At 38.3% G+C, this 23,651-nt stretch overlaps 1 protein-coding gene across 2 annotated transcripts in view; it reads left to right on the forward strand.

Moving 5' to 3' along the window:
- FEZ2 (fasciculation and elongation protein zeta 2) overlaps nucleotides 1–23,651 on the forward strand; it is a 43,037-nt gene that overhangs the window by 11,332 nt on the left and 8,054 nt on the right. The window contains exons 4-7 of one of the 2 annotated variants that reach the window (XM_059943607.1): nucleotides 2,514–2,655; nucleotides 3,981–4,249; nucleotides 21,274–21,354; nucleotides 23,544–23,619. In XM_059943607.1, coding sequence (XP_059799590.1) covers nucleotides 2,514–2,655; nucleotides 3,981–4,249; nucleotides 21,274–21,354; nucleotides 23,544–23,619 — 568 coding nt within the window. The remainder of the gene's footprint in view (nucleotides 1–2,513; nucleotides 2,656–3,980; nucleotides 4,250–21,273; nucleotides 21,355–23,543; nucleotides 23,620–23,651) is intronic. The other variant, XM_059943608.1, reaches the window with a different exon arrangement.

Raw genomic sequence — 23,651 nt, forward strand, 5'->3', positions numbered from 1 at the left:
AGCATTGTTAAAGCAGTACAGCGGGTTACTTTAAAAGAGGGTTATTACTTACACTGGAATCAGAAAAAATCCTGTGAATTTTCTTCTTTCTTTACATTTAACCAGACATGGGCAAACTATATCTGTGCAGAAATTACCTAGTTTCTCTAAAACCTATGTAGAAATCATTAGCACTTATTAGAAGTCTTTATTGTGTACCCAGGAAAGAAGTGAGCATTAGTCCTGTGGAATGCTCTAATAATGTCAACCCTGTATTCATTTAAAACCAGTTGAATCAGCTTTCTCATTTTCTAAATACTCTTCCCACTTCTGCTGTATTGTCGAACTGTGGTGCAAGAGCTTCTTCCTGAAGTCAAGTGTTCCACAGCTACTGGGACTGTGAGTTCTACCGCGCTGTGTTTTTAGGCTGGAAAGACAAGGCTGGTAAAGAGAGATATTGTGGCAAGATTGGGAGGAGTACGTTAAAAATGTGTCATTTTGATGCTCCTCTTAGTCATATTTGTGGTTGGATTGTCCGAAGCTTGGAAAGAGCATGGTGCTTAAAAAACAAGATAGTAAGTTAGAGGGCTGAGTGCGGTACAGCCTGATATTCCAGTGAAAGTTCATTGTCTCCTCCGTACTCTGCCTGAAAACCATTAGCTATCTCTGCTTTTCATACTGAGAGGACTTCCCTGGTGGTGCAGTGATTAAGAATCCGCCTGCCAATGTAGGGGACACGGGTTCGAGCCCTGGTCTGGGAAGATCCCACATGCCACGGAGCAACTAAGCCTGCGAGCCACAGCTACTGAGCCCATGAGCCATAACTACTGAAGCCCGCGTGCCTAGAGCCCATGCTCCACAACAAGAGAAGCCAACGCAACGAGAAGCCCACGCACTGCAACGAAGGGTAGCCCCCACTCGCCACAACTAGAGAAAGCCTGTGCGCAGCAACGAAGACCCCAACGCAGCCATAAATAAGTAAATAAATTAAAAAAAAAAAAAAAAGGACGGAGAGAAACAGATTCTGTAGCCTCTTTCAGTGTCTCATTTTCCTGTTTAAAATGCCTGTTTTGGAAACTCTTCTTACTAATTAGCATAATCCCCACTCGCTCAGGTTTACCTGTTTTTCCTTAGTACTAAGTGTTATACGTTAGGCTTAATGATTCATATTGTATTTTTTTAAATAGTTTTTTTAAACTCTTAGGTCCATTTTTTTTTAAAAATTATTTTTATTTTTATTGAAGTATAGTTGATTTACAATATTGTGTTAGTTTCAGGTATACAGCAAAATGATTTGTTTATATATGTATGTATATATCTGTATCTTTAGATTCTTTTCCACTATAATTTATTACTATATATTGAATATAGTTTCCTGTGCTATACAGTAAATCCTTGTTTATCTAGTTTATATATATGGTAGTGTGCATCTGTTAATCCCATACTCCTAATTTATCCCTCCCCCTCCCCTTCCCCTTTGGTAACCATAAGTTTGTATTCTGTGTCTGTGAGTCTGTTTGTTTTGTAAATAAGTTCATTTGTACTATTTTTTAGATTCCACATATAAGTGATATCATATAATATTTGTCTTTCTCTGACTTACTTCACTTAATGTGATAATCTCTAGGTCCATCCATGTTACTGCAAATGGCATTATTTCATTCTTTTTTTATGGCTGAGTAGTATTCCATTGTATATATGTACCACATCTTCTTTACCCATTTATCTGTTGATGGACACTTAGGTTGCTTCCATGTTTTGACTATTGTAAATAGCCAATTTTCACTGAGTTCTATATCCTTCTCAACTTCTGGAATTTGGAACAGGACAAGAAACTGCTGTAAGATTTGAGCAACACAGTATATGACAGTGGATCATTGTTTCAAAAGCAGATATATTTCTGAAATTTTCCTGCTTTCATGTAGCTTTTTTTTCCTCTTTAAACTTCTACATTTAAAGTAATTTTTAAATATACCTTTATCTTCCAGTGAATTAATATATGAAATTCTTTTTCTGCTGTTAAAGGAAAATTTTGCTATCATAGAGGTAATTTCTTGCTTTACATATAAATTTTTTTACACTGTTGTATTTTCTAAATTTTATGTCAATTTTATTAAATAGCTTTAGATTGAGCACTTGGATGTGGTATATGGTAAATCTTCTGTCACTTGCTTTCTTTTAACTATGACTATGATCTGGTTCTGGCATGTCTGAAGTAGATTATATGTGTGTTTGTAGCACCATTTCTCAGACATTACGAGATCTGATAGGGCCTACTGAATCCTGATGGACATATTAAATCATATTTTGTTTATTTTTCTGTTTAGTATATTGTAACTTTTTTTTTTTTTTTGGTAAACCATGTGTACTCTTACAGTCAATTTTTGTTATTGAGAACACTGACTCCTGCACACTGTTAGTTAATGGAGAATTTAGTGTACTTCTACTGTGGTTGCTTCAGATGAGTGCCTTGTTACAGCTGGGTCATTTTTCCTATGTGTATTTAATTAACAGTGGTTTGTGTATTTTGGAAGGTGATTGAAGAAATCGAAGAAATGATGCAGGAGTCACCAGACCCAGAAGATGATGAAACACCCACCCAGTCAGATCGGCTTTCAATGCTTTCCCAGGAAATTCAAACTCTTAAGAGGTCTAGTACAAGCAGTTATGAAGAGAGTAAGAAGCCTGACTTAAATCAGTACTCTTTGTGCTTTTGTATACCTCAGCCATGTAGTGGGACCATCTCCAGAAGTCTTTGGCTCTCACAGGCTGTGTTATATACCCTTCCCCTGCCTTCCAGGGGAAGGGTATATATAATATATGCCCCTGCCTACTCGGGGCATATATTCATCATTGCTCAGGGACTGTGTCATACTCACCTTTGAATACTGTATTTGTCTGCTTGGGCTGCTCTAACAAAGTATCACAGGCTGGGCGACTTAAACCACAGAAATTTGTTTCTTACAGTTCTGGAGGCTAGAAGTCCGAGATCAAGGTGTTAGCAGGTCTCATTTCTTCTGAGGCCTCTTCCTTCTGTCCTCACATGGACTTTCCTGTGTGTATCTGTGTCCTAATCTTCTCATTTTTAAGGGCATCAGTCACATTGGATTAGGGCCCACCCTAATGGTTTCATTTTAACTTAATTATCTCTTTGAAGACCCTATCTCCAAATACAGTCATATTCTGAGGTACTGAGGGTTAGAACGTCAATGATGTCCTCTCACATAAAGGGAAGTGCTGAGAAAAAACTGAAAAGGGGTTTCAGGGAATATTCTTCCCTTCATCTTCCCAATTCTCAATAAAACTCACACATTGGGGCATATGTGTTTAAATATGTATTTAGCTTAACACAACATTGTAAAGCAACTATACTCCAGGACTTCCCTGGTGGTCCAGTGGTTAAGACTCCGCCTTCCAACGCAGGGGGTGTGAATTTGATCCCTGGTCAGGGAACTAAGATCCCATATGCTGCGCGTTATGACAAAAAAAAAAAAAAAAAAGTGCAACTATACTCCAATGAAAATTAATAAAAAATATGTATTTAGCTTAATTCTTTCAAATTGCCTTCTCCTCTCTTCAGTGGTGTCCCGGAGCCCTGCTAAGTTGCTTGTGATTTCTTGTCAGCAGGTATTTTCTGTACCCTTCCTCTGCTTTTGTGTTTGTTCTTTTTCTTTTACAAGCTTATTAAGTCTTGACTGAACTACTATTCATGGAATGATTTTTTTTTTTTTCAACATCTTTATTGGAGTATAATTGCTTTACTGATTTTTAGACAAGTAAAAAAATTTTGTTATACTTTTCTTCTCAGTCATTTGAGAAGTAACTTTGCCTACCTACCTCTACTCAGACCTGCCCACCAGAAGTTTGAGGAGTCTGAGAAGATCATGAACAATTTAATTACTTAGAATATGATGTTTTGCTCTTTGGCATTAAACACCTTGTTGTGCTGCCTTGAAACATTTTGGTCTTAGTGTCTGCTGTGCTTTGCTTTTTGGTCATAGGAGTGAAAAGGCTGTCTGTATCTGAATTAAATGAACTGCTGGAAGAAATCGAGACGGCCATCAAGGAGTACTCTGAAGAGCTGGTACAGCAGCTGGCCCTGCGAGATGAACTGGAGTTTGAAAAGGAAGTGAAGAACAGCTTTATTTCAGTTCTCATTGAAGTGCAGAACAAACAGAAGGAGCACAAAGAAACAGCCAAAAAGAAAAAGAAACTCAAGAACAGCAGCTCTCAGAATGGGAAGAACGAGAGAAGTCACCTGCCCGGCACAGTAAGTGATGTTTTGCAGGTAACATCGCACTCTGGAAACGGCTTCAGTGGTCATTCCAGTGCTTCGGACCAGCAGAGGCGGGCAGGGCCCATGCATACAGGAGTAGGGGTGCTTCTCACCAGAGAGCTAAAGGGATTCTGTTCAAGAATGCCACTGTGCTCTGCTCCTTCAGAAAGGTGTTTTCTTGGTGAGTGTATAATGGTTATCTGGATAATTCAATGCTGAAATATTTAGGAGGGAGGTAAGTGGAAGGAAGAGGGGGAATAAAGGAGAATGTTTGAAAGAAAAAGAAGCTTTAGCAGGTGACCATTTCAAAACATCATAAAGTTAATAGGGGTGATTTATGTTCGGCTGGTGGGCAAATGAATGGTATTGCTTTCTTGTTTTTGCTTATCTCTTGTGAGTTGTATAGTAGGAAAAAAAGGGGTGCTTTTAGAGGTAGCTGAACTGTGCTGAGCCTAAAAGCGTAGGTTGACTTGTAAACCATTTCCTCCTGATTTACGAGTGAAGTTGGAATGTGAGGATGTTAGAGGCAGTTACATGACATCGGCCATTTGGCCTAGTATTTGGCAGACTAGAATATTACTGACTGGTGAAAACAACTTTAGGATATTTGAATCTTTGACTCTTGGTATGAAGTTTTTTGTTTTCTGCTTTTCATTTTTCTTAAGGTGTCCTGTTAACTTCACTTGATTAAATTTCATTATAAACATTAACTGTTAAGTATTTGAGATGCATTTCCTTATTGGTCTTATGGCCATTTCATTATTCTTTGATCAGTTGAGACCTTGTACCTTTGTTAAGTATTTGAGATGCATTTCCTTATTGGTCTTATGGCCATTTCATTATTCTTTGATCAGTTGAGACCTTGTACCTTGTCACCTTTATCTTGTTTGTATGTGAAGAAGTGTTGGTTTTATTTTTAGAGTAAAATAAAAGGAGAGAAACCCTTTTTTTTTTTTTTTTTTTGGTAAGAACACTGGGATTTTAATTTTGTAAACCACATATTCGAGTGCTCAATAACAGAATGTTGCCCATAGAGAATTGGGGCCTGGGCTGAGAACTTGCCTCTGCCCAAATGCAATATCACGCACTACTACCAAGAGCTAACAACAGGTCTGTCCAAATGCTAAGACCAGGGACTTCAAAATCTCCATCTTGAGCCTTACAGGACTTCAGGGCCTTTATCTTTCAGAGGTGGAGGGGCCTGACAGAGGCTTTGAAACCTGCTGAACAACAACTCCCAGGGCACATCCTGGGACTCAGTTCCAATCCAAAGGCCTTTCTGAAGGTTGTAGTGCAGTTGTCGACCCCAGTCTGTTAGCAGACCCCAGATAGACCCGGGAGAGCTCTAGATGGGCAAAGGGATTTATTTTTCTAAAGGGAGTGTACTTTTTAAATTCATAATATTGATAACATGGTAATGCAGATCATCACAGACTGGCTGTTACATGGTTTGCAATTATAAAGGTTCTGTCTTTGACTAAGTCTTGATTCACTTTTTTCTAAAGAATACTTATCAGAGAAATAGATCTCATTAATCAGACTCTGATGGAATTGAGGACAGACAGTGCAGTTCTGGGGTGCTGAGCCACCAATGAGAGTTAATACAAACAAAAAGAATCTTACAATTTAGCCCATTCATTATGCTGTTTTTGGCCTATGAGTAAATGCACATTTTCTTAGTGTAATGTCGTTTGTACATAGAAAAGACAGTTTATAAACTGACTTTGCAAAAGTTGCCAGATATGTGGAACAAAATACTTTTTAGAAATGGTAGTATTGGTTGAAAAGTGTTTAGTCACTTCTAGTGACTACAATGAAAAAAACAGACAGCACCCACCAAACTAAAAAAAACCCACCAAAACATGCAAAAACCAAAACATTTGTTTGAATATACAGTCCTGGAAAGTTTGCTTTAAAATATTAGGGACAATATTTTGTATCTCAGATTTTTAAAAAATTGTACCCTTTAAATCGCCCTATAATGCAAGTGTGATTAAATAAAATGCTTAGTTAAGAAGTCATAGCATGGTTGGTAATGTCTGCCTGTCTGCTTTTAGGGATTACATGTAAATCCTCCGTTTATTCCTGTTAACACTTGGCTGAGGAAAATAAATGTATCCCTAGAGACATTTAAGGGCTTCTTTTTCTAACTCCCATATAAAAAAGGTTAGAGTGGATTCATTGTGTAATTTTACATGGCATTTATATTGAGAAATGGATTTGACAAGGCAACATTTAGGTCTTATTTGAACCTTTATTAGTCTTGAAATAGATTCATAGGAACAGTAAATTTTTTTTTCACAATATTTGGACTTGTGAAGTTGCTTCTTGAGTTCTGATCTGCTATTTGTGTCAAAACCTTTAATCAGGCTAGTAATGGCATGGTTAAACTTGTAGTACTAGTTCCCTCCTTCTTTCTGACGCCTGAAATGATGGCAAAAGACCATTCCATTTGTGACACAAGGAGCCTGAAACCTATGATTCTGAAAATAGTGGTTGGTGGCTCAAAAGAACCTTAAAGTGAACTGGCCAGTTGGCTAAACAGATTCCAAGATAACTTCCTTTCCAGACCTTTTGTATAATATACAGTTTTGGCAAGGCCTGATCTCTATGAGTTAGCTATCATCAGTGATACTAATTTCTAAGAATTGGTGATATCGTGCCTTACCTGTTTTCTAATAACATTGGTCACTTTTTTCTTTCTACCTTAGATATGTTTTATTAGCAGGACTTGTACTTTTTCCTTAAGCATGGAATAGCTTCCTGCCATTTTTCCTTAGCATATTTCTTTGAAACAAAACATCAATTTGTAGTTGGTATCACACTTTATCCATCATTGCTAGCTTGTTCTCTTAGGTCCAGAGATACTGTAATGAAATACCTGCGTGTGAATAGAACTGAGTTAAACTCTTTAGGTGTTCATTTTGGAGACATACTTTGTTTGAAACATTTGCTGCAGTGAGAAAAAAATTTAGGGGGCTTAGGGATGCTATTTATAAATATTAAATAAAATACTGAGTATTATAAAAGTGAAATGTTGATTTGTTTTAATTTTTAAAGTAATCTGTTATATGTTGGATAAGATAAAGCTCTTCATTCAGTAAATACTTGCAGAGTGTCTTTCTTGTGCCAGACACTGAAGATACAATGGTGAATAAAATAGGCAAGGCCCCGGGCCTCTTGGAGCTTACATTCTAATGAGGGAGACAGGTGCTAAACAAAGAAAAGAATGAATAGACAGCGTAACTTCAGGTAGTAATAAATGCCACAGAGAAAACGAAAGGCTTGGTAAGGTTATTATCAGTGCTGTGGGGAGCTGTTTTTGAAGGGGTGGTCACTGTGTCACTGCCCCTTCTGATTGGCAGGGCAGGCTGTTCTGTCCCTCTCCAGTTCTCTGTTTGGAGGGGAGGTTGGAAGAGTAGATCTTCTCCTTGGCAAATGAGACTCAACAGATTCAAAAACTTTCTGTCTCCTTTATCCTGTTCAAAATCTAGAGAAACAGGGGTGGGGAGTAGAGACTGGAATGGCTGAAGGGCACTGTCTGTTAATGGGTTTGATGACCCACATGCACTTCTTTGAACTGACTATGCTGTTTTGGGCCGTGATGCTTCTATTTATGCTACTGCCTTTTCCTAGAACAGCCCTCCTTCTCCTTTCCTGCTTCCACTGTCTACTTGGGAGGTTTTTTTTTTTTTTTTTTTTTAAACTCATTCTTCAAAATCATGGTCAAGCAGTGTCTTCCTTTCTTAGAACTTTTCTAGATGACTCTTCCTCCAGTGCAGAATTGACAACTCTCTCCTTCTGGGGTTAGTATTATTCTTCTTAACTATTTCTGTTAGTACTGTCATATCATATTGTAATTTTTTGTTTTCATGTCTGTCTCTGTTAGGTTCCCTAAGGATAGAAAATGTAACTTTATTTTCATGGTATACCCAGGTCCCACATTAGGTACTCAATAAACTCCTGATGAATAAATAGTTAAGATTTTTTTTTTTTTTTTTTTTTTTTGCAAATTTGTATTTCTACCTTGGATCTTTCTGCCAGGTGCCAAATGTATTGAGGCTGAATTGCATATTGATTAAGAACTTTGGGTTAAGAGCTGTGTTTGAATCATGATCCTGCCACTGGGTACATACTCCTTTGAATTTTGGAGGGATTAAATGAAATAATGTATGTAAGACTAGCATATATCCTGAGTAAATGCTAGTTATTATATGTCCAACTGTTTACTAGACATTTCTCCCTGAGTATCTTGCGGGCATTGAAATTTATCAGACTAATGTTACCATCTTCCTGAAGGTGAACTTATTCCTTATATATTTCTTTTGTCAGTGAAACTAGTCTACTCATTCACCAAAACCAGTGGAATTTTTTTTTTAAATTTATTTTATTTTATTTTTTGTTTAGAGGAATAGGTGGATATGTTTTTATTTTTTATTTTTAAATGTTTACTTATTTTTTAATAGGAACAAACTACTTATATTGTCTTTATTCAGAAAGAAAAAGTGAATTACAACACTCAAGGATATCCTTTTCTGCAATACAGTTGACCCTTGAACTAATTAGGGGTTAGGGGCACTGACCCTCTGCTCAGACAAAAAATTAAAACCAGTGGAATTTTTAGGTCAAAGAATATGCAGTTTTAAACAGTCTTTTCAAATTGTCCTACATAAACATTACCCAGTAACAGCATAAGTAACTGGCCATTTCTCCAAACCTCCAACTTATGATGGATATTATTAACCTTCTCATATATACTGATCTGATAGGCAAATAAGGTTTTGATCTATTGACTGTATTCTTTTGTGCATTGCCTGTTATATCACATTTGAGTTGTTTTTCCTATTTATTTATGAGGGTGCACATACTTCTTATGTCCTAGTACTATATTCTATTGTAATCATTTGCTTAAATCTCTCCTTAGAAAAGAGTGCAGCCTTCCCAAAGGCTCATTCACATTGTTTCCCCAGCACCTCACCTAATTTTTCACTTAATGCATGTTTGTTAAATTGAAACTTCACTATAAAGGAGATGGAATCCCAGAGGATTTGTGGTATTTGAATTATTATTGTTCTATCAGGGATTTTTTTTTTTTGGCTAGTCTTCTGTTTGTATCAAATAGATTCACAGGTCATTGAATTTCAGTGGCAGTTCACATGAGTAGAAGAACAAGTTGAAGTATATCAGTTATCTTTAAATTAGTAATTTAAAAAATTAAAGTAATTTAGTAGTGGTTGTCATCTGGAGTTATCTGAAGTTGTAAAGACATTAGTATTTACCTGCCTAACATCATACCTTACTTAGTAAGCTTATAAGGATGAAAACAGACGTACTTCCTCCTTTAGAATCCAGTGTTTGTAACTTAAAGTCATGTGTAAGGCTTCTTATTCGAAGTCTAGGATTGAAAAGATGGGAATGTATAGTATCTTTTCTGTTGTCCATATCACATTGAACTTTCAAGAGAGAGTTCTAGTGTGTTGCTCTCACCACCAGCAAAAATGTATAATTCCTTCAATCTAACCTGAAGAAGTTTGTTCTGAAAACTTCTGGGATATTAGCAGTCAGTGACTCCATTGTAAAAAGAATCATATTATCCTAATTTATTGCTTTTGGGGGTTGGCGAGCTAACTGCTTAAGGATGAGGAGGAGCTAGGGCTTGGATGATAGATGCTCTTTCTTGTATATATTTTTCTTTCACAGATGCATTGCTCCATCTGTCTTTATGACTCACTTAGCTCATATTCTGACTAATAGTCAATCTATTTTGTTTCTCTTTTACATGCAAAAATGCCCCAGTAATATTTTTTCATTTAATCTTGACCAAAGCTGACTTTAAGGTAAGAGAAATTTATTTTTGTTTAGACAGCTACTATTAGATTGTTCTGAAGTTGTTCTAATTTATGCTAGCAATAAGCCTGGAAGGAATTGTTCTGGCACAACTATTTGAATTTGGTGCTTTTTAAAATAATAAGGACCTGGCTTTTTGTTGTTGTTGTGCCTTCTTTTCAATTTGGAATTTTAAAGATGATTTAGCCCAGGGATTGGCAAAGCAAACTACTGCCTGAGGGCCAAATCAACCCTCTGCCTGTTTTATAAATAAAGTTTTATTGGAACACAGCTATGTCATTTCATTTACATGTAGTCTATGACTGCTTTGGTGTTACAAGGACAGAGTTGAATAGTTGTGACAGAGACTGTGTGGGCTGCAAATCTAAAATATCTACTATCTAGCCCTTTATAGAAAAGTTTGCCAGCCCCTGATTTAGACTAAAATTTGATAAAATTAAAAATTAGAAAAGATGTAAACTCCATTTAAGCGAGTTTGTGAAGATAAAGAGATCACTATATTGTGACTAAAATTTATTATAAAATGTAGCCTTGTTTTATCCTAAGAGTTTGTTGAGTTACTCCTTTGCTTAGGGCCCCTCCAGCAGCCTGAGTTGTGCCCACAGATGGTGACCAGCCATCTCCAAGTCACGTGCCACAGGCACCCCACCTGGCAACAGCCCTTTGTGCTGTGTGTGTCAGATGCCCAGTACGCTGGGTGAAGAGAGTCAGCAGGTAGCCCAGTTGTCCCCAGATTGGGGGTAAATGAAAAAAATTAAAATGTTGGCAGTGCTCCGGGCACATTGTATTTATACACAGTGATAAAAGGTAGTTTAAAGAAGGCAGAGGAGAAGGAGGAAAAGGGCTGTGTCCTCCCCTTTTCTAAGTAGTGGTAGTTGAGAGGATAAAGTCTGCCCTTTATACATACTTGAATGTAAATACTAACACATTTTCAACAATAATTTGTTGGTGATCTTTGATAGTATTTCTCTGCATTTATTTATTTCAAAGAATATTCCTAAAAATTAGTGTTAGGCATAAAATGGAAAGTCATTGTAGAGTGGAGAGAAACTTAGTTGTGTCATGTTTATTGTTTTAATAATTCATACCTATGAATTACGAATTATTTTAGATGTGAAACAAATTTTTTTTTAAATTTATATATTTTTGGCTGTGCTGGGTCTTCGTTTCTGTGCGAGGGCTTCCTCTAGTTGTGGCGAGTGGGGGCCACTCTTCATCGCAGTGCGCGGGCCTCTCACTGTCGCGGCCTCTCCTGTTGCGGAGCACAAGCTCCAGACGCGCAGGCTCAGTAGTTGTGACTCACGGGCCTAGTTGCTCCGCAGCATGTGGGATCTTCCTGGACCAGGGCTCGAACCCGTGTCCCCTGCTTTGGCAGGCGGATTCTCAACCACTGCGCCACCAGGGAAGCCCACAAATTTGTTTTTTGAAAGGTAGTATTGCCTAGAGAAATATGTTATCAGCAGTTTTTGAAATCTTACCATTATCCACTATTCGTTTTCTGCAATGGTTTTTTGGTGTTAGACTGGTAATAGTGAGCTTTTATGACTCAGCAGTTACTGTAATAAAAATCAGGAGTCTATTCTTTTTTTTTTTTTAATTTATTATTTGTTCATAAATTTATTTTATTTATTTATTTTTGGCTGCACTGGGTCTTTGTTGCTGGGCGCGGGCTTTCTCTAGTTGTGGCGAGCGGGGGCTACTCTTCGTTGTGGTGCGCGGGCGTCTCACTGCGGTGGCTTCTCTTGTTGTGGAGCACCGGCTCTAGGCACGTGGGCTTCAGTAGTTGTGGCACGTGGGCTCAGTAGTTGTGGCTCGCGGGCTCTAGAGCGCAGGCTCAGTAGTTGTGGCTCACGGGCTTAGTTGCTCCGTGGCATGTGGGATCTTCCTGGACCAGGGCTCGAACTCGTGTCCCCTGCATTGGCAGGCGGATTCTTAACCACTGCGCCACCAAGGAAGCCCAGGAGTCTATTCTTGACTCCTTTATGTCTTGGAGAGGTTTGTTAATTATTTGTTAGTATGATACAAATTCACATAAAAGCCATAATATGCCAGGAAATTGTGATCTTATTATATATTTAGAGTATCTGTAAGTATCAGAAAAGAGTTTATAAAACTGCCAGGGTTAATTATTTTACTCTAGTTTTAGTAGCTTTGAAAATGTTTGCTGATACTTAATTACCATATTAAGATTAAATTACATAAAAATCTTAAAAGATCTTCAGATACAAAAACTTAAATTGATGCTAGTCCATTTAACTCCTAACTTTGAAAATCTTCATTCACATCTTTCTGCTTTGAGATTGAACTTATAAATTAGTAGTTCAATATTTAAGACATGTTCAAATATTTATCTGCTTTGGTGTAACTCATATTTTCTCACTTACTTGGATCTTTTTCAAAAAAGTATTTTTTTGGTAGAATTTGCATTTATAACTGATTTATCATTCACATTAAAATTATTTGATTTGAAGAAGTGTCAAAACAAGCAAGATCAATTTTTACATCTTAGGTAATAGCTTACTAATTATTTGAATGTTTTTACTTTTTTTTTTTACATTTAACTATTGCTTTCAATTCTATGCTGTTCTCATGTTTTGTATTTTGATTATTTTAAGAATTTTAACTAAAACATTAACTACTATTCCATAAATTAATATTTGAAATCATGTCACTCAAACTACTAAAAATGATGTGATGTATAAAGAACAATAATTATGTTTGAATTTTACTTTCTTTTGAACCTCGAGTATAAAGAATATTAATGGAGTGAGAGCATAGATTAGAGTCAGAAATAGATGAAAAGGCATTTCCTAATTGCTTTTCCCAACCTTTTTTTCTGTTATTGAGCTTTGATATTGAGATTTTTAAAAGCTTTTCTGGCTAGTTAGAGATCTGTGCCACTGGGATCAGGTGAGGCCTCAGCTTAAGAGAAAAGCTAAGAAAAGTTTGATAGCAGGAATAGTCTGAATTTCCTGACCTCTGGGTTAGTTTGACTTTTCCCTGTCTTGGATCCTGCTTTCTGTGAAATGAGTTGAGCTGGTGAATACACTGTGCAGAGAATGAGTTGGTATGGTTAAGACTCTGGAAAAGAATGAACAAACCACAACTCTCTATCTGATTCCGTGTTGCTTTTCAGTTTAGGTGGTATTTTCTAGCTCTTTTCTTTTTATTATTCAGAAAGACCTTGAATTACCTAAAAGTGTTACTTGTTTTCTGTTCAAGTTTTCTGGCTGATTCAGTCTCAGACAGTAGTATCTTTTCCTTGTGTTGTCTTCAGACCTTTTAAGCTAGAGACTATAATGAGGGTGGTTATTTCTCAGTTGCCATTTTATTTATATGAGGAGAACTTGAAATACTGTTGTTTACTGTTTGGGAGAAAAGCAGAAAGGTATGGTTATTTCTGTTTGGGAGTTATGTCCCAAATGTTGGTCTAGCCTTTTGAAGGGAATACAGCCCAGACTTTTTCTGAACATTTATATTTGTTGAACACCCTGCTAAGTGCTTCTCGTGGATTATTTCATTTAATCCTCACAACAACCTTATAGAGCAGGTATTATTGTTGCTGCCATTTCATAAATGGGTAAACAAAAGCTCAACAGGCCTTAGCTCACAGAACCAGTGTACATTGGTGTGAGGATGTACAGAGTTGTACAGAGGTGGGTGCAGGGAACCCATGGCTCTGGAAGTTCTGTGCAGGCATATTGTGGATGGGCATGGAGGTCTTGGCTCATTTCTTTGTCTTTCAGATTTTTATAGATTTTTTTTTCTTCTATATCTTGTTTACACTTTGTTGTTCCTGGTTTCGTCTGAGAAAAGTTTCCAGAGAATGACTGATTTTGAGACTTTCATACGTACTCACGCCAGGGAAGCAAATGGTCGTGAGGCAGTCGTGAGTATTCTCAGTATGAACCATGTGACCGAGGCCCTGAACTCAGTAAACCCCTTCCCCTGTCCTTGCCACGTTACTTTGGCACTTTGTCAGCGGTGAGGGGAACAATAAAGTGAATACTGTAATGCTTAATCATTTTCCTGCTTATAAAAAGGCTCCCATCAAAAATTGCATTCTGCGAAGGGCATTTTACAGAGCTATTAACTCCTTCATAAAGATGCGGTGGATAGATTACGAAATAATTTTAAACTCACAGAACCTTCACAGGCGCTTCGCTTTGAATTTGAACATTTGGATCCTTTACGTCAAACCTAGAAGTGGTGGATTACCTGGAGGCATGATTGGGCTTTCTGACATACTTAATACTGCTGTTATTTTAATTAAACTGTAACAACCCTTTATTGAATGTCCTTTGTTTCATCGAGCATTCATAACCTTGAGACTTAACTTCTGTCAATGCTTTGACATGGCTCTGGCACTGTCACCTTCAGAAATGTTCAACAAAGAAATGCCTCTCTTCTCCCCTCCATCCCTCCACCCCCCCCCCCACCCCCCCAACTTACAAAATGTAAGCATAGAGAGAGTCTTCCCTCTGGCCCAGTTAAGTACCATAAGCACCTAATAACACTGTATCTGCCCTCAAGCATGTAAATGCAGTGTTCCTAAATGAGGTGATGTTTACTAAAAGTAAATTTAGTCTGCCTCTGAGGTTTTATCTTTTTTAAACTCATTTGGCCTTCCAAGAGGGTGTATTGTTTTTGGAATTTATAGGGCAGTTGTAAAGCAGACTCTGTTGTGTGTTTTGCGGAGCTCTTTTCCTTTTCCTTCCTTGTCTCGCTGGTAGTCTTTTCATTCTGTGATCCTTCTAGTTCATTGACCTTCTACTTGCTACGCTTTTATTATCCCAGGGGTTTTATATTTCTTAGTCACTACACTGTTTTACAAACCATGTCAACAGGATGATTTTATCTTTATTAATCTCATGTTGACTTCTCAGACTAGGTTCTTCAGTGGGCTTTTCCAGAACTCCGCTGTTCACACCTTTGACAAAAAACTTTATATCTCATCATGTCATCCTTCTTCTGTTCACCCTCAGATTATTTTTGCCTTTTAGCTCTTTTAAAAATGTTTCTCTCCTGCAAGAAGTCAAGAGGCCTCCCGATATGGTTACCACAGGCTCTAAGAGTGGTCTTAGGTGTGTTACAACTTCAGCTTAGCAGACGTTTATAAATGCCTGCTGTGGCACAGGCGCTGTGCAGGTCACTGGGATGGAGAGACTAAGACCTAGTCTCTTCTCTTCAAAGTGTACTCATGTCACAGAAGAAAAAGGAAGCCACGGGAGTAGACAGCTCTGAATGTATCATCTCGCTGGGCAATTCTGTCATTCTAGAGCACTAATATCATAGCTTATGTGACCTTTTAGTCATGTACTGTTCCGTGTGCCTGTGTGTGCGTGCATATGTATGGTTTGGATTTGCCTTCCTAAGAAATCATGTATCTTCTAGGTGGAGTTAACTTGTCGATTCACAGAAGTTACAAATAAGAAGACCTTTAAAAATGACATCATTTAATCATCCATTTCACAGATGAGGAAATGGGCCTCTGCAGGCTTAGGGACTGCTGTCATGTCACACAGTTAGTGGCAAAGCTGGGAGAGAGCCCAGATTTCTGATTTCTAGTCCAACATTTTTCTATCCAAGAAGACTGTTGAAAAATTTTCTGATTCCAAATACTTTTGACTAAGGTGTGATTCCTGGTTTCATTAAAAAAAAAAAAAAAATCTGGAAGTATTTCACCGTTAGGGGAAGTAATTGCTGAAAAATTTTGCAGTTGAAGCCAATGACGATCAATCAAGTGCCTCCTGCATGCTGAGGATGGGCTTGTGCTTTGTGGGCATACACAAGGGGTATCTGACATCATTTCTCTCCTTAAAGATTTTGAGATAGGGTTGAGCTTATGAAAAGTTAACCTAACCAAAACTTTCTTTTTTCTTTCTGCTCTGTTTTTTAGATCTTGTGCTTCATCCCCACTTTAAAAGAAAAAAACTCTTTCTTTTTTCCAGTTTTATTGAGAAATAAATGCCATACATTGCTGTGTAAGTTTAAGGTATATAGCATGAAGGTTTGATTTATAAATATGGTGAAATGATTACCACAGTAGGATTAGCTAACATCCATCTTCTCATATAGATACAATAAAAAGAAAGAAGAAAGGAGAAAAAAGGTTTTCCTTGTGACGAGAACTCCTAGGCTTTACTCTTATACATTGTATTGTCAGTGTTAAGTAAAGTCATCATGTTGTACGTTACATCACTAGTGCTTATTTATCTCATAACTGAAAGTTTATACTGGTTGACCACCTTCCTCCAGTCCCCTCTCCCCACACCCTCCACCTGTGGTAACCACAAGTGTGATCGCTTTTTCTATGAGTTTAGGTTTTTATTTTTTTAAGATTCCACATATAAGTGAGATCATACACTATTTGTCTTTCTCTGTCTGACTCACTTCACTTAGCGTAATGCCTTCACGGTCCATCTATGTGGCAAATTAAACTTTTATCTTTTCATGTAGTACTATTAGACAAACATATATTGATATGTAATTATGTGCCAGGCATGGGTGTTAAGGATGCAGAGTAAATCGCAGCCTCCAGGGACATGCTACCTGTGGGCAGGGGATCTGATGACAGACCATCCAATGCACATGCAGTGATTCTCAACCAGGCCAATTCTGTCCCCCAGGAGACATTAGGCAATGTCCGGAAACGTTTGTCACTGTCACTACTTGGCGGGGGTGTGTGTCACTGGCTTCCGGCTGAGTAGAGGCCAGAGATGTCATTCAACATCCTACAATTCACAGGACTGCTCCCACGTCAAAGAATTACATATCTGTAATTCAGTGTCAGTAGTGTCAAGGTTGAGAAACCCAGGGATAGGGTAATTATTGCTATATTCAAAACAGCTACCACGTTTTTAGTGCTTTCTGTGCCTGGTACCGTCCTGTGGTAGCGGTGTGTGTGCATTACTGTCACCCCGAGTTTGGTTGAGGGGTCTGAATTGAGTCCTGAGGACAAGCAGAGGAAGGAGGGGACAGGCATACCGAGCAAAGGGGGTGGTGTGGGCAACCACCTGGAGGTGACAGGGCGCCTGGGGAACCGCAGCTTGTTCATTATGGCTAGAAGTCGAGGGAGGAAGTGAGTCAAGAAGAAGAGGGTGTGGAGTAACAAAGTAGAAGCCAGAAAATGGAGGGCTTTGTACTGTATGCCTCGCTATGGCATTTGGTCCTTATTTAAAGGCTGTAGGAAACCAAGGAGAGGTTTTGAGTGGCTTGTTACATATTCAGATTTGTCTCTTGGAAGGGTAACTTCAGAGTTTCAAGGAGAAAGTAATCGGAAGGAGACAACTAGAGATAAGGAATTGACTTGGAGGCTGTTGCTGTCATCAGGAAAGAATTGAGCCAAGGAAGTGACAGCAATGGGAAAATAGTTGAATTTCAGAGATATTAAGGCGGTTGAATCTATCGGTTGGGGCTCTGGAGAAGGGAGGGGCCAGGATTGGGTCATTGATTGCTGCCTTGGGGTGGCATAGATAGAACATGTGTACCCCTTCCCCAAAGTGAGATATGCAAATCTCTTCAACAGTAACTGCATCTAGCACAGTATCTTCGGGGGATGTCTGTCCTTCCCATCAGCTCTGGATGATGTAGCTCCTTATGGTACAAAGAGTAAGCCTCCCATTCCAGCACATCCAGCACATGAAGATGGAGAGAGAACAGGGCCGCTGTAATAAAACCTTCTTATTGGAAGGAGGGCAGAATGGAAATACTCAGTAGCTACTGTTTCACATCCCGCTGCAGAAGAATAACAGGACCCCTGCTCACTGGCCGCAGGGTGAACTCCTTGGTTGGCCAGTTTGGCTGCTTTTGGTTTTGTTCTGAGAGGATCTCTTGTCTGTTGTCCTTTGTAGCTCATCTGGGAGGGTGTATAATTCATGTTTCAGCTCAAATGTCACCTCCTAGGAGAACTTTTCTGTGACCTCCCAGTATAAAGTAGGCATCCAGGTTTTAATTGTTGTAGCCATTGGCAGGGCGTGCATTATCTGCAGTTATCTAGTTCCTTTACTTGTTTTATTTTTTCTGCTCCTCTTAGGCTGGAATGTCAGGTCATGAGGGTGGGAGGGGCCTTGGCTGATGTGTTCGCTTTGAATCCTTAATACCTGGAATAATATGTGACTCAGTATATATATATATTTTTTTTAATAAATTTATTTATTTTTATTTTATTTTTAATTTTGGCTGTGTTGGGTCTTCGTTTCTGTGCGAGGGCTTTCTCTAGTTGTGGCAAGCGGGGGCCACTCTTCATCGCGGTGCGCGGGCCTCTCACTATCGCGGCCTCTCTAGTTGCGGAGCACAGGCTCCAGACGCGCAGGCTCAGTACTTGTGGCTCACGGGCCCAGCCGCTCCGCGGCATGTGGGATCTTCCCAGACCAGGGCTCGAACCCGTGCCCCTTGCATTGGCAGGCAGATTCTCAACCACTGCGCCACCAGGGAAGCCCCCAGTATATTTTTTGAAAGAATGAATAAATGAAGGAGGTATAGAATGCTGAAGGAGAAACAGGCTTTTAATAAAAAAAAAAAATTTCTGGGGGAGAGGAAGATGAATTCAGTCTTGGATATGATGTGTTTTTAGAATGTTTAAGTACAAGTGTCCAACAGACCACTAAACATACAAGTCCGAAGCTCAGGAGGGAAATTAAAATAAAGGTAGCTAGTGTTTCTTGAGCCCTTCCTTTGTGCCAGGCTCTGTTCCAAGCACTTTATTGCTCTTAGTAAAGTGGAGCTGTAGATCTACAGAGGCAGAAGTTGAAGTGGGAAAAGTCAGAATGTGCATGAGGAAAAAAAATAGGGACACAATCCCTGGGAAACACCAGTATATAAGAGGTGAGCAAAGAAAGAGGCACTTCTCAGAAGAAGCAGCCTAGAGGCAGGGGGGACTCTGGGAGAGTGTGGTGTCTAGGAACCCAGGCAGGCAGGGAGGAGAGCTTACTGGATGTCTGCGAGGGATCTGAAAGGTGTCCACAGACCTTGGCATCAAAGAAATGATGCTGGGCAGAGCTGTTTCTGGAAACCCTGGGGAAAGAGAGGTTGAGGGTTTCAGAATTTAAAGTTGGCAATGTGGGAAAGAGCTAGCAGAGGGGAAGAGTTTGAACATGCAGTAAAGGGAGAAAATTGTTACTGAGTGGTTTCTGGGGAGGTGGGAGTTGATGGCAGCTGGAGCATTGGGGGTGGAACGTTCTCAGCGGTATCTCATAGTTGGTTTCTTTGTGCTTCCCCTGAATGTTCTGATTTTTCTTGTTCTGTCATTTTCCCAGTTGAACCTAGTTGGCTGCCGTGTTGCTTGCCTGGTCAGGATACAGTGGGGCCTGACTGGCCACAACTACTGACTCAGCTGTCATCAGCCGCAAGGGCAAAGGTTCTACTGGGAGTTCCTTTACTTAACTTCTTTCGTTTTTTATGTTCCTAAGTTACTGTGGCTTCACATGATTGCATTTTCATTTATTTCCACTAAGCCTGGTTGCATGAAAGCCACCTTTCACAAATACTCAGGCTATTGGCAGTTGAAATGGCTCAGTAATGTCCACAACTGGACATTTAATAAAGAAATTTAAATTACAGCTTAAGAATTTAAAAATTTGCATAAACTGCTTCCACCCCCACCCGCAAGAGACGGGAATTAGGTTTCCAACTGGGAAAGGTAAAGATGGTGTTTTTAGAATACACTGTTCAAATATGAAGTATACCTTAGTTTTCTGATACATGGATTCTAAAATGCTTCATCTTGCTTGAGATTTTCTGAATTTGTATCTGCCTTTAACATGCCTGTAGATAATGGAGTGAAGTAATATAGAAAATTCAGTATTTTTCTCTTTGTTGCTTTTGAAAGGAACTACGTTTGATAGACATAATTTTTTTAAAAAAAGAGCTGACTTGTTTATTTGAAAAGACTTTCCCGTAAGTTTTATTGCAGACGCTGGAGGCTAAGAGGTCCTTTCTTTTGATAATCTCTTTAAAAAATGTGAACAAGTTATATGATAGCATGTGAAAAATCTGCAGACATGGTTATCTGTAGGTTTTCTTTTAAAACTAGCCTACTTCATCAAAAGAAGAGTTACGCTGCTAGCAAAGTACAGCATGTTTAGTGGAGCTGTCTTGACCTGGACCACACTTTGAGAATCACTGGGCTACACTATGCCTTTCTTGAGGGCAGAAACCATTGCCTTAGTTTCCTTTTTTCTGTTCATTAGGGCCTGGTAAAATACTCTTTATGTTGACTCCTCAAATGTATTTACTGATTCAACTCACCCCTATAAAATTACAGGGGGAGGAAGCATCCGGTGAATCAGGACTGAACTTCCTTTTCAGAATGCCTTTCCCCTTAATTAGTCATGCGGTAAGAGGATCCATCGAAGTCCTTTGACTGAGCAGCCACAGAGGTGCCACTGGACTCTTTTTCACTGTCTGATGACATTGTAGACTGGTTACAAATCAAGATGAGGAGTGTAGGAAAACAATATTCCCTTTTCAGTACAATGAATTCTAGGAAGTCTTGGAGGTTGCTGGGAGAAAAAAGCTAGAATTGTTTCCAAGAAACAGAATGGAAAAGTCTGCAAAAGTCTTAGGGGACCTCGCTGGCACATGGGATCCACTCTGCTCTCCAGGAAGCATATGTGCTCTTCTAGTTCGAATTTTCTGCCCCAAGGCGATGGCAGGTGTCCTGAAGAGTGAGTGGGAAGCAATAATCAGCTCTCCAAGTAACAGCATTTTCATTTGCCAAATGTTATGTTAATGTTCTCCAAACTTATGGTAGAAATGTGCAAACTTAGACTGAAAATATGCATACTGTCAGTGTTAAGTTTTCAGACTTTTGAAAAAATGTAGGTAAACAATATCAAAAGGTATCTTTAAAGTTATGTGGTAAATTTTGCATAAAACAAATATGTGTACAATTTACAGTGTTTATATTGGAGCACATTTATCAGCTACGTCAGGAAAAATCTTCATATATAGTTGCATGAAAGTAGTTGCTTTTGCATTTGACTTGCAAAGAAATGGAAGCAAAAGCATTTTAAAACAGCATGATTTTGTCTGCTTTATCTGAATGAGTTAGTGGCATTTTCTAACTGCTTGCCTCTTGGGTACATAAGTCATCATGGTACATTCTTACTAATAGTCTTTGAACTTCTTTCTCTGTCCTTTTCTTCTGGGCCGTATATCGCTGCCTTTAGCGCTTCAGCATGGAAGGGATCTCAAATGTCATTCAGAATGGCCTCCGCCACACCTTTGGAAATTCAGGTGGAGAGAAACAGGTGCTTGGTTATTCTTATTTTCTTCATTCTCTGTTTTTTCATTCTCTGTGTAAGTGAGGTCCTGAAAGCTGGCAGTCTTACTAATCTACTAAGACTATTGCTTAAAGAAATGAAAGTTCATTATATTTATAGCCTTGATAATGCATAGAATTTCCTTTTAGGAAAAAGCATTTTTCAGATTAGACAGTAGATTCAGCGTATTCTTAATACATGTTTTAGAACTCTATTTTTCACTTTTACCTTTAAACGAATAGCTGTTAACATATTGACTTAATGAATTGCATGTGTAGAATATATAGCTGTGAAAATAACTAAACTAGAATATGCTACTGTAATTCTAAAAGTTTAAGAAACAAGATCTCATTTTGGGGGAAAGAAAGCCAGATGTTGGTATCTTTTAGACTACAGTTCTAGGTCAAAATGTTTATAGAGCATCCTTACCTACTTTTAAATGATAATTCATGTGCTTTTAAGGTGTATCATGTGGTCAGTCAACTCAGTTGTCTGCTGAATGAGGCATGAGACATTATTTATACCAAATTATACATGGATATAAATATACAGTCAAATGTGTAGCAGTTTGCTTTTTATTAGCATTTTTTGACATAATGACTTAAGGAATGTCAAGAGCATGGGAAACACATCTACACTGAATGTGCTTAGAATTTTCACAATTGAAACCTTCACTTTAAAAAGAAAACTCTTCAATTTAGTTCTTAAGTGAAGAGTGAGAAAGTGTGCAGAGTGTAGCTTGTAGGCAGTTTATCAGAATAAGGCATTTGAGCCTAGGTTTTTACTGCAGATAGTTCTGTATTACTCAAGAAGGGAAATAATTGACATTAAATAATCCTTCACACTGACATTTGCAGCTCATAAGTGGACTCCATTAAGGGATGGTTGAATTTTTATTTTTTATTTTTTGTTCTGGTGCCTCTCACCTCTCTCAAACCCACAAGATGGCAGAATAACTTCCAAACTGACCCAACATGTGGGAGTGGGGCAGGAAGGCCTGAAAGTTTGGCTAGACAGCATGCATGCCAAGGTGCGGCTTCCTGGCGCTTCTACAAGTTGCCCGACATGCATGCTATTAGCGAGACCCCAGGAGGGCGTGTTTTGGCTTCTTGTGTATTCTTTACAAAGAAACATGTTTGGTTATACAACTGGGCGTCATCTTGGAGAGGCCTACACCATAAAGATGGTGGAAACTAAGTTTCTTAGAAATTGAAACAATTCATTGTAATCAGTTATTGTTAAGCAATTCTATTTTGTTTTTTGATTATGAGTGGGATAAAATTGCTCAAAGAGGATTAGGAATAGAGCTGAGATTCAGGACTGGGGCTAAATAATGGGTGGGTCTGGAGAGATTCCAAGTAAAAAAAAACTAGTAGATCTCTAGATAAGCACATGCAAACTACATTGAACTATACATTTTTTGGTGGTGTGGCCAGAATAGGAGAATCTGGACAATAATTTTTAGATTATGCTTTCAAGGGACATAGTTATAGGACATAACTGATACTTGTGAGCCTTTACAGTAGTGAACTAGGCAGTTTGTCTCAATATCAGACATGAATTTTCATTATTCATTAGGCCATTATCTCCTTTCACTTTTCTCTTTTCCTTTAATACCTTTAAGCATTGATAACTACTTACACAATAATTTAAAATAATAGTAATACATCTTTAAAATTATTTGGGTAAGTGTTTCTTTTTTAGCTTCTGGAGAAAGCTGGTATTCATTTTTAAAGTTGTCAAGTTATCCATGTGACTGGTTTTGTTCAACCAGAAAAAAAATGGTCTAAAACAGAATCATTTGACTGTTGGGAACTATTTTGTTATGCAGAATGGTTATGTTTTTAGTTTAAATTACCATTTCAAAAATGTGTTGAAGTATGCAAGGAGAATGTTAGATAAGACTTCACTTTAAAAATGAACAAATTGGACACATCACTCTCAGACTTACTCCTGTGAAATTTTCAATAATTGAAAGGCGAAAAAGTAGATATTTATGTAAACAGGTGGGCAAAAAAATGAGTTCCAGCTGAGATAGTAAGATACCTGTGTTCATCACTAAAGTGGCTCATGTTTCTCATGTTATAAAACGAACCTTCTAGTAGCTCTATCAAATTTTTGCAGAGAAGGTAATTCAGATTTAAGTGACACTTTTTTTTTTTTTTTTAACTTGGCAGTACTTGACAACAGTCATTCCTTATGAGAAGAAAAATGGACCACCATCTATTGAAGATCTTCAAATATTAACAAAAAGTAAGCAAAGACAAAATTAAACTGTTACCTTA

Source organism: Balaenoptera ricei, chromosome 13 (genome assembly GCF_028023285.1).
Source record: "Balaenoptera ricei isolate mBalRic1 chromosome 13, mBalRic1.hap2, whole genome shotgun sequence".
NCBI classification, from domain to species: domain Eukaryota; kingdom Metazoa; phylum Chordata; class Mammalia; order Artiodactyla; family Balaenopteridae; genus Balaenoptera; species Balaenoptera ricei.